At 39.6% G+C, this 12383-nt stretch overlaps 1 protein-coding gene across 1 annotated transcript in view; it reads right to left on the reverse strand.

The window, feature by feature from the left end:
• coro2aa (coronin 2Aa) overlaps nucleotides 1–12383 on the reverse strand; it is a 35806-nt gene that overhangs the window by 1815 nt on the left and 21608 nt on the right. The window contains exons 2-11 of the mRNA XM_058065355.2: nucleotides 9826–10026; nucleotides 8954–9070; nucleotides 7641–7790; nucleotides 7358–7537; nucleotides 6991–7107; nucleotides 3647–3751; nucleotides 3487–3583; nucleotides 2131–2243; nucleotides 1977–2067; nucleotides 382–617 (exon numbers count right to left, since the gene is read on the reverse strand). Of these exons, the coding sequence (XP_057921338.2) occupies nucleotides 382–617; nucleotides 1977–2067; nucleotides 2131–2243; nucleotides 3487–3583; nucleotides 3647–3751; nucleotides 6991–7107; nucleotides 7358–7537; nucleotides 7641–7790; nucleotides 8954–9070; nucleotides 9826–10026 (1407 nt within the window). The remainder of the gene's footprint in view (nucleotides 1–381; nucleotides 618–1976; nucleotides 2068–2130; nucleotides 2244–3486; nucleotides 3584–3646; nucleotides 3752–6990; nucleotides 7108–7357; nucleotides 7538–7640; nucleotides 7791–8953; nucleotides 9071–9825; nucleotides 10027–12383) is intronic.

Consider the following 12383-nt stretch of genomic DNA (forward strand, 5'->3'; position numbering starts at 1 on the left):
CGCTGCAATAAAAAAAAAAGCTCCTGCAGAAAATAACATTTTGATGTTAAGCAAAAAAAAAAAAAAAAAAGCAATGGTAGCAGTGAGGAAAAAAGTGTGATGATAACCATAGAAGAGGGAAGTTGACTGTGTGTGAAGGAAGGTGTGTGTTTTATTTGGGCAGTTAACAGTTGGGAATATGCCATATAAATTAATTTGACCTTTGACCTTTGAGACCAGGGACAGACCACTAGGTGACAGCATCACTCCTCAAGCATCTTCAAAGGGGGAGGAGTCTCATTTTTTTTTCTTCTGTGAGACGCTGTCCCCAGCTGTAAACGTCTGGCCACGCCCCCTCAGTCCATCGCGCATCAAAGTCAAGTTGGACAGTCAAATCACTACCTCATTTTCTGTCTTTGGCGGAGAGCAGAGCAGGAGGTCTTCTCCGTTGCTAACCGTTGTCCTGTCTTCCCCCGCCAGGCCGTAGTCCTGCTCGCCGTCTTTGGTGCCCAACTGGTCCTGAATGTAGGCCAGCTGCAACGCACCCGGTCGGCCGTGAGACCTGCTGTACCCCTTGGTCATGTCATGGTACGACTCGTCCACTTGGTGTCCCGGCTTCAGGGACATCAACACCGGGCCTGGACGGGACAGGAAGTCAAATTCATGATCACAGAGAGTTTTGCTGTTTTTTTTAGAACCAACAGCAAAAAACAGTCACAGATTTTCTATATATATATATATACTATATATACATATATATATATATACACTCAAAGATCCTAAAGATCCTTATAAGACAGGAGCATGCTGTTGTTAAAAGGAAAACTACTCTTTGTTTCGGAATTTTGTCCATCGTCCAAAATCAACACACGTCTTTCCCTTTTGACTGTGTTCAACATTATTAGAGTCCTTTACACATTAAGTAGCACCCCTATGATCACCTTTATGTGTGTATCACCCAATATAGTACATATAATCAGAGAAAATAGGACATATTAGATAATAAAAAAATATAATAGTGTATATATATATATTATAATATTTATATATATTAATAGTATAATCATAATAATATTTATATTAATAATATATTAGTTTTAATAATAAAATAATACACACGTCTTTCCCTTTTGACTGTGTTCAACATTATTAGAGTCCTTTACACATTAAATAGCACCCCTATGATCACCTTTATGTGTCTATCACCCAATATAGGAGATATAATCAGAGAAAATAGAACATATTAGATAATAAATATAATAGTGTATATACATATATATATATATATAATATTATTTATATATATTACTGATTATATATATATATAAATAATACAATAATAATATTTATATATATTAATAATATAATAATAATAATAATTTTAATAATAAAATAATACACACGTCTTTCCCTTTTGACTGTGTTCAACATTATTAGAGTCCTTTACACATTAAGTAGCACCCCTATGATCACCTTTATGTGTCTATCACCCAATATAGTAGATATAATCAGAGAAAATAGGACATATTAGATAATAAAAAATAGTATATAGATATATAAATAATATATATTATTATTATATATTAATAATATTTATATATTAATATAATAATAATATTTATATATATTAATATAATAATAATAAAATAATAATAATAATAAAATAATACAAATGGAACATGTGCAGTCCAACCTGTTTCCCCGGGGACATAACAACATGTGGGACAGCTGCTCCAAAATCCTCACTACCAGTGCTACATTCTACTTTTGTAGAATTATCAAGACGTGTGAGTGAAGGGCAAAAAACCTCCGGCCCAAGTGGACCATAGTGGTGGGCGAAAGTGACATTGGAGGTTATGGCCTCAACAGTAGACCACGTTACAATTACTGACCCCTAGTGGCCAATGTAGAAGCCTACATTAGTCCCCGGGTTACACTCTCTAGAGCCGTGGTGTACATATATGACTGACAGGAAGTAGTAAAGGTTTGATTGGCACCTTTGTCCAAGCCGCTCAGCCACTCGTCTGCAGTCAAGGCAGCTTTATTCCCCGCCGTCATGGGATAAATGTCCTCCTGGTAGGACTCCGACTGGAAAGACGACAACATGTGAACGTGTGGTTAGATTCCCACGCCCGCTGGCGTCTTTCTTACCCGGCGAGGTACGATCATGGACAGAGGCTCAATCAGACTCTTGATGGTCACCAGCTTGTAGAACCGGAACACTTCGCACGAGCTCACGTCCAGGCCTCTCTTTGGCATCACACCTGCAGCCAAACAGCCAATCAGCAAGAAAAAGCCCCCCCCCCCAAAAAAAAGTCTTAAATTGAGGTGGAAAAAAACCTGGAAAAGATTACATTGGTCCCTTGTTTATCACGGTTTATCCAGACCCGACTATCACAAGTGATTTACCACAAAGTAAAATTAAATAAATGCTATATTTTCATAGTTATGACAGAGAAACATGATAAGATCTTGGAAATATGTTTTGTAACATTATTAGAGCCCCCAAGTCATGAAATAACACCCCTATGGTCACCTTTACAGTTGTATAACCACAGAAAATAAGACATATTAGACATAACTAAGATAACAGTTGGGCTGCACGGCGATCGAGTGGCTAGCACGCAGACCCGAGACCTGTGTTCAATTCCACTAACATGTTTGCATGTTCTCCCCGTGCATGCGTGGGTTTTCTCCGGGTACTCCGGTTTCCTCCCACATTCCAAAAACATGCTAGGTTAATTGGCGACTCCAAATTGTCCATAGGTATGAATGTGAGTGTGAATGGTTGTTTGTCTATAAGTGCCCTGTGATTGGCTGGCCACCAGTCCAGGGTGTACCCCGCCTCTCGCCCAAAGACAGCTGGGATAGGCTCAAGCGACCCTCGTGAGGATAATGAATGAATGAATGAATAACAATAATAATTAAAAAAAATATATACATACATATACATACATACATATATATATATACATACATATACGTATATACATACATACATACATACATACATACATACATACATACACATACATGTATATATATATAATTTTATTATATATATATTTTAATATATTTATATTTATATATTTATAAAAAATATCAATGCATTGGGTTCCTAGTGCCTGTCTCACCGAACAATTACTGACACCTAGTGGCCAAAGTTGAATAGAGTACTTGTATTTGAGTTCATTCAACCATTTTTATGTCCAAAAATGGAATAAGTTAATAAGAATAAGTACATATTCTTTACTAATAATAGGCCGTATTCAACCACATTTGTTAATGATTGATATTTGAAAACCCCCATAGGGTGAGAGTGATATTTGAACAGCGATTTAGCCAGAGATGACTATTTGTTTTTTCATTATTTCTTATGGGAAAAAAAAACCTGACCCACAAAAGCACCATTTGAGTTCATCAACTGTGTTTGAGCGTCTTGAAGGCCTGCAGGCTATTTGCTCGACACGTTTGTTTACATTTGCATTTGAGTCTGGCGCCACTTACCCATCCCTTTCTGAGGTAAGCTGGAGCGGTACTCTGTCAGGTAGTGGATGTACGGCTTCTCGGAGCTGATCTCGTAGTACCTGATGTTCCCGTCACCCTGAAGGAGCAGACAGTAGAAGCTCTAACTTCAATTATGCCGAGCGTGTCAATAAGGACTCACCTTTCCAGCCAGGTACAGCATGTGTGTGTCAGGGTCGTAGAAAGGGAAGAGGACCCCCGACGACCCATCGAGGTTCTCCTCTAACAAAGGCACTGACAGATCATCCTAGGATACAAATATAATCATAGTAATAATTAGATTTTATTTGTACAGCATACAGAAATGCTAAGTCATAAAAATGATGGCAGCTGTTAAGAACTATCCTAACACTTCAAGGAAGACAGTAAAATAAAGTCATAAAAAAGTAAGTCACGTTAAAAAAAAAAGTAAGGCAATAAAACAAAATGAAGGTTGTAAAGTAAAGTTTAAAAAAAAAGAGGTAGGCAATAAAATAAAATAAAAAATATTCAAACTAAGGCTGTAAAATAAAACAAAAGAACAAGTAAAAAGATAAAATAAATGCATTTCAATGAAGGAGTTACAAGGCAAAATAAAACAAATAAGAGAGACAATAATATAATAAATATCAACGCTGATAATTATCAGTATCAGATTTTATTATTAAAAAATGCTGTATACAACACATAGCTGTTCATTGCATCACAGGAGATATGCCAAGTTGCATATCGGTATCGGAAATGGAGAGTTGGACAATATCGACAAAGGTTTTGGGCAAAACCAATATCGGAAATAAAAAAATATATTAAAAAAAAAAAATAAGACAAAAAAAGCAGTAAAGTAAGCCAAAAAAAGGATAAAAGGGGGTAAAATACTGTATATAAAATGTGTCATTTTATATACAATATGTATAAAAATAATTGGAACCTCAGTTAGCATCCACAATGTTTTCGGTCTTGGATTTACTATAAAAAAAATCTAAAAACTTGTTTTTGTTTGGATTTACATATTTGCTTACAGGACATATGCGTTACAAATATGTGGTTCGAGTCGGCTCTTTTGGAACGAATCAAGGTTCCACTATACATATTATGAATATACAATAGCTAGAATAACATAGTAAAGTATATTACTAATCAGATAAAAAGGAGGTTAAAACAATATACTTTAAAATACATTGAATTTACTCATAAAAAAAACTTTATAAAAAACTGTCTATCTAGTCAGTAATATTGAATAAAATCCAAATATTTTAACAGTGAAAGCCAAAGTGCCACGTGACACAAACATTTAGTCATCTGAATCTAGAGCAGCATAAAATAAATCACTCTCCAACGGCGTACAGTATTAAAAACGTGGAGCGCTCCATCCCTAATCCTTCGCTTGGGACGTAATCCTCCTTCCACATTTCACTCTTGCACATCAAAACACCAAGTGGACACGTCACACGCTACACTACAAACCTTAACCTGCAAGTGGACACGTCACACGCTACACTACAAACCTTAACCTGTACACTACAACCCCATCCACTACACTACAAACCCATCCACTATTAACCTGTACACTACAATACAACCCCATCCACTATACTACAACCCCATGTACTATTAACCTGTACACTACAACCCCATCCACTACACTACAACCCCATCCACTATTAACCTGTACACTACAATACAACCCCATCCACTACACTACAACCCCATCTACTATTAACCTGTACACTACACTACAACCCCATCCACTATACTACAACCCATCCACTATTAACCTGTACACTACACTACAAACCCCACACACTATGAACTTGTACACTACACTACAAACCCATCCACTATTAACCTGTACACTGCACTACAACCCCATCCACTACACTACAACCCCATCCACTATTAACCTGTACACTACACTACAAACTCCATACACTATTAACCTGTACACTACACTACAACCCCATCCACTGCACTACAAACCCATCCACTATTAACCTGTACACTACACTACAACCCCATCCACTACAAACCCATCCACCATTAACCTGTACACTACACTACAACCCCATCCACTACAAACCCATCCACTATTAACCTGTACACTACACTACAACCCCATCCACTACAAACCCATCCACTATTAACCTGTACACTACACTACAACCCCATCCACTACAAACCCATCCACTATTAACCTGTACACTACACTACAAACCCCATCCACTATTAACCTGTACACTACAGTACAAACCCCATCCACTATTAACCTGTACACTACACTACAACCCCATCCACTATTAACCTGTACACTAAACTACAAAACCATACACTATTAACCTGTACACTACACTACAAACCCACCCACTATTAACCTGTACACTACACTACAACCCCATCCACTACACTACAAACCCATCCACTATTAACCTGTACACTACACTACAAACCCATATACTATTAACCTGTACACTACACTACAAACCCATATACTATTAACCTGTACACTACACTACAAACCCATATACTATTAACCTGTACACTACACTACAAACCCATATACTATTAACCTGTACACTACACTACAAACCCATATACTATTAACCTGTACACTACACTACAAACCCATATACTATTAACCTGTACACTACACTACAAACCCATATACTATTAACCTGTACACTACACTACAAACCCATATACTATTAACCTGTACACTACACTACAAACCCATATACTATTAACCTGTACACTACACTACAAACCCATATACTATTGCATGATCGTTTGAAATACTTCCTTAAGTTTAGATTAAGTAAGTAGCTGTTTAACATGGTAGCTTGCTATGCTGGCGGCAGCCATCTTTTGCAGTGATCCAATAGCCTGCGCAAGGTGGTGTAAACAGAGAATAACAGAGAGTGTAAAGGTGACCATAGGGGTGTTATTTCATGTCCAGAGGGCTCGAATAATGTTAAAATTTAGAAAATTATTTATTTATTTATTAATATTGATTGTAGCTACACTACACTGCACAGTATTACACACTACTCCACTATACACTAAAATATGTATTTGTTGGAGTTAGTGCTGCGAGTGAGGCCCTGATTAGGGTTGTTATTGTGTTTGTCCACTAGATGGCAGAGTTGTAAATGTTATGACGACAGCGCCCCTGTTCTTTCACCGTGATCAATCCTAAACAAGGACGGACACTTCTAACAATGTGACCTTAGTGAGGTGTTACATGAACATGTAGCGCTTGCTGATGATTCCATAACATGACGGACGTGACGACTCTCTTTGGGTGTCAGACAGAATGAGGTCAGAGGACGAATCAGCTGGACTGTACAGATGTGATGATGATGATGATGCACAAACGTCATCACTCTGTCGCTACAACGCTTTAACCTTGGCTGCTCGGTCATATGCAAGATCTTTTTGGGTTTGGAGGTTTTTAGATCCTTAAACACAAGGATCACAAGGAAAGAAATAATAATAAAAGGCCTTTTCACTTACCAGATCCCAGAGAGCAATCTGACGGTCGTTCCATCTGGATGTTCCCGACGTGAGAAGCTTCTTCACGTTGCCCAGGATGATCACTTTACTGGCCTTGTGCGTCTTACAGTTGGCTTCCTGAGAAACAATCACAGGTCAGCTTGAATTCATCGTAACATTCAAGTCATGTGATCCACCGGAGAAGGAAGCGAGCACAAAAGGGCGTGGAGGTCAGGTCAGCTATGCCAGGACAGAGGTGTCACTTTTGGCTGTGTGGTGCTGGATGAGCGCCTGAGAGAGTACACAGGAGCCACTCTGAGACTCACTCCTCCGAGTTCTTACTTCCTGTGGAGATGTCATGTCATGTTGTAACGGACAGGAAAGGTACCTGCAGGAGGCTTCCTGAACGTGGCTCCAGGAGTCGCAACTTCCTGTCTTTGCAAGTGGTGGCCAAGACGCTGCCGTCCGTGTTGAAAGACATGGACAGGACTACGTCTGTGTGCTGGCTCAGCGTCCGTACTGGGTTCTTGATCACCTGCTCAGGACAGTCCAGGTTCCAGATCATGACCTGAGAACATATATCGAGTGGTTAGGAATGGTTTTATAACTAAAGAAATAAATTCACATTATTCCTAATCACGTCTCAACTAGAAGGATGTTTTGGTCGTTACCTTGTAGTCGTACGCCGTGCTGAACAGGATGTTGTTGGCGGTGGGGTGCCACTCAATGAGGCCCACCCTGCGACTGTGACCCTGGAGCTCCTTCCATGGTACGGTCATGTTCTTCAACAAACCGTGAGGAGGAATCTCCCACACCTTCACCTGCATGGAGGTTTGGGTATTTTTCCTTACATTTTCTATGTATGTTTTGTAACATTATTAGAGCCCCCAAGTCATGAAATAACACCCCTATAGTCATCTTTACCTTTGTATAACCACAGAAAATAAGACATATTAGGCATAAATAAGATAACACTTGGGCTGTACGGCGGTCGAGTGGTTAGCGCGTAGACCCAAGACCCACGTTCAATTCCACCCTCAGCCATCTCTGTGTGGAGTTTGTATGTTCTCCCCGTGCATGCGTGGGTTTTCTCCGGGTACTCCAGTTTCCTCCCACATTCCAAAATCATTCATTCATTTCATTCATTTTCTACCGCTTTTTCCTCTCATTCATTTTCTACCGCTTTTTCCTCACAAGGGTCGCAGGAGGGTGCTGGAGCCTATCCCAGCTGTCTTTGGGCAAAAGGCAAGGTACACCCTGGACTGGTCGCCAGCCAATCACAGGGCACATATAGACAAACAACCATTCACACTCACATTCATACCTATGGACAATTTGGAGTTGCCAATTAACCTAGCATGTTTTTGGAATGTGGGAGGAAACCGGAGTACCCGGAGAAAACCCACGCATGCACGGGGAGAACATGCAAACTCCACACAGAGATGGCCGAGGGTGGAATTGAACCCTGGTCTCCTAGCTGTGAGGTCTGCGCGCTAACCACACGACCGCCGTGCCACATTCCACATTCCAAAAACATGCTAGGTTAATTGGCGACTCCAAATTGTCCATAGGTATGAATGTGAGTGTGAATGGTTGTTTGTCTATATGTGCCCTGTGATTGGCCGGCGACCAGTCCAGGGTGTACCCCGCCTCTCGCCTGAAGACAGCTGGGATAGGCTCCAGCACCCTCCTGCGACCCTTGTGAGGAAAATTAATGAATATTCATATAAATAAAGTATAACTTGAAAAAAAGGTTCCTTAATTCTAATCATAGTTTTTAATACAACTGCATGCTGCAATGCTGGCATCATTTCAGAGGCAAAGCGTGATGATTTACAATATTCTGACCTACCAGCACAGTGCAGAGGAATGTGTGGAATGACTCCCAAGTTCTGCTTTAAGCCGACAGCGAGGCCAAAAAAATTATCTACCGCTACTCCCTCGTACTATTCAGTGAACAGACAATGTGTATGAGATTACCAACCGTGGTGTCCTCGGAGCAGGAAGCGATGCGGTAGTCGTTGAAAGGATTCCATTTGATGTCTAACACATTGCCTCTGTGGCCCGTCACTCGAGGGTGGTGAGGGTCCACTTTACCCGTCTGATGAAACATAACAAGATAACAGTAAATGGCAATGGTTTTATTTCATTTGAACATGCATCCGATTACAATTGAATGCATCACATAATCAGTTCACAGTTCCACATGTCCAAAAGGAGTAGGAAGAAGCAAAGCTTATTAAATCCTACCCCTCCATCTGGTACTTTTACAATCAGTAACTGTTACATTTGTTCACTTCCTGCTTTCCATAATACAGTTTAAGGTTTTGTTTTGATGATATGACCATACAATGACATAATGGGTACCATAGTAACAAAATATGTGTTTCACATTTTCTATAAATTATTGAATATAATGAGACTTTATAAAAAACTATCACAATTTTTTTTATAAATAATGATATGACCATACAATGACATAATGGGTACCATAGTAACAAAATATTTTTCACATTTTCTATAAATTATTGAATATAATGAGACTTTATAAAAAACTATCACAGTCCTTTGTTATTATGATTACTCACATGATTATTAAATCCTACCCCTCCATCGGGTACTTTTACAATCAGTAACTGTTACATTTGTTCACTTCCTGCTTTCCATAATACAGTTCAAGGTTGTTGTTTTTTGTTTTGTTCTTTGTTTTTTTTTTAAATAATGATATGACCATACAATGACATAGTGGGTACCATAGTAACAAAATATTTATTTCACATTTTCTATAAATTATTTCATATAATGATACTTTATAAAAAAAACTATCACAGTCTTTATGTTATTATGATTACTCACATGATGGACTGTCAGAACCAGGAAGGACCCCCCACCGGCGCACTCGGTGATGACGGCCAGGAAGCGAGGGTTGACTGCGCAGAAAGTGTTGTCCTGGACACTGCGTGTGATGGGCACGCCGTCATAGCAGCTCTCCTTGGCGGCGGCTTTTCCAAACACGTGCCGGAACTTGGAGCTGCGGTACTGAGGGCGCCATGTCATCTGAGAAGGAGGAAAAGGAAGCGAGGTTATTTCTAGCTTGATATGATACGTTCCGTAGTGGTCGTACTGTATGCAGCAGTGAAGGAGTGAAACCAAAGATGCTCTACAATGACAAAACATAAGCATATGTTTTCCTGCCTCCAAACAAGTGGGTGTGGTTCGCCTGCAACATTTCTTACCTCCAGCAAGGAGGTTATATTTTCTTAGCCCTTAGGAGGAAACCACAACATCTACTATTACTATTTAGTAGGGGCGTAACTGTACATGTATTTGAAGTCAGATTACAGTTAAGAGATTATCGCAATATTTGCTACAGTTCTTAAAACATTCCTGTTATGGACATAAACAGTCAAAAAAGTGACAACATTTTGATGCTTTTTCAGCAAAAAACATGCAATTCTAGGGCTGTCACAGTACATGTATTTGTAATCGGATTGTTTGGAACATTCAGCATCATGGTACTCAGAGTAAAGAAGACAAAGTAGAACTGCCTCTCCATATCGACACACATCTACCCTGTAAACCAATACAGTGCAGCCGGATTCATGGCTAGCGGTAGTGCGAAGGTAAAAACCAGACTTTGAAAATGCCCTGTTTGTTTTGGGAACAGCTGGTCTTCCTGGTGGACAATATAAAACAGACAAACACAACCAGATAAAATGAAAGCAGTGAGCCCTGATGTTTAGACATATGGTAGGGATGCCAAAGTGCTGATTTTGGGCGTGCTTCAATAGAAAAGGTTGTGTGGTGTTCCACAGGGTAGTGTTGTCATCCCACTTTTATTCAATGTCTTTACATGGCACACGCTGAGCACATTAACATTCATTCATTCATTTTCGACCGCTTATCCTCACAAGGGTCCCGGGGGGTGCTGGAGCCTATCCCAGCTGTCTTTGGGCGGGGTACACCCTGGACTGGTGGCCAGCTAATCACAGGGCACATATAGACAAACAACCATTCACACTCACATTCATACCTATGGATAATTTGGAGTCGTCAATTAACCTAGCATGTTTTTGGAATGTGGGAGGACATGCGAACTCCACAATGAGATGGCCAAGGGTGGGATTGAAACCTAGCTGTGAGGTCTGCACGCTAACCACTCGTCCGCCGTGCAGCCCCACACTAACATCTGTCCTTAAATTTGGAAAAAAAACAATGTTTTTGCTAAGGTTGAAGATTTTTGAAGATATTTTCCCCAACTATTGACGTGCCAAAAATGCTTGTAGCAAGTAAAATGGCAGTTAAGCAAGTCAAATGTGCAGTTGCCAGATTAGTAACACAGTAATCCCGACTTTATAGCAGTTAATTGATTCCAGACCCGTTTTTAGATCATTTAAACTTGAAATATAAGCCTTTCTAAGTCTGGTGCTTGTCTCAGTGAGCAATTACTGACACCTAGTGACCAATGTAGAATACTGCATTCACAATTTTAATGTGGCTTCTTAATTTTTTGTCGCATTCCACCATGCAACAGCATGACTTATTAGATAATATGTTTGAAAACCACGATAGAGTGAAGCCGCAAAATACACATCGCAATGTGGCGAGATACGATTGACTGTGGATTTGATAAGTGCTTGACAAATAAGTATAATAACCTCTATTTCATGCCGTTAAGCTTGCTTAGATTTCACTTTTTGCAGGGAAATCATCTTATTGGAAGATAAATAGAAATGATGATGCAATGTTCCATTTTTAGAAATATGAGAAACTGTTTTATGAAAATATCTGTGGTCGTAATAATACTTAAAACCATCATACATCCTGACAGTGTCTGACATGTTATTAACTTTTCATAGATGTTGATTGTTATTTCTACTAATTCAATCAGTCAGTCAGTCAGACAAAGGTAATACAATCATGCCACCCCGCCCCCGATAGTCACAAGACATTTTCAAGAAGAGAAATACTGGATGCATATGTCATGAATGTGTGGGATAAGTGAGTGTGGTCCGTTGGGATGAAGGCTGCCCAGCCAGCATGTCTGCCTGCTGCCTGCCTGCTCATTACTTATGAATAGGCTTGATGGACAAGACGCAAAGATGAGACAGAACAGATGCTTACATGGGGAGCAAAGACTTGACAAGGACGAGCTGGTCACAACAAACAACTGCTTAAAAATCATCTTAAATACTTCCTGTGTGATACCGAACCATACTGATATACTAGATTTCCTTGGCAAAGATAATATATGCCTTCATCAGGAAATACACCACTTCCATTTACAGCTGTCAAAACTTGTATTATTGAGTTATTTGGAAGTGAGCCCTGAAAAAAGTTGGTGTTAGAAACCGAGTTCTACTATCGTCAATACGAGCCAGGCATCTTTATATGGGCTGGAGATCGCTTGCACT

The sequence above is a fragment of the Doryrhamphus excisus genome, linkage group LG9 (genome assembly GCF_037039965.1).
Source record: "Doryrhamphus excisus strain RoL-2023G ecotype Guam linkage group LG9, RoL_Dexc_Guam_v1.1, whole genome shotgun sequence".
In the NCBI taxonomy this organism is placed as follows: Eukaryota; Metazoa; Chordata; class Actinopteri; order Syngnathiformes; family Syngnathidae; genus Doryrhamphus; species Doryrhamphus excisus.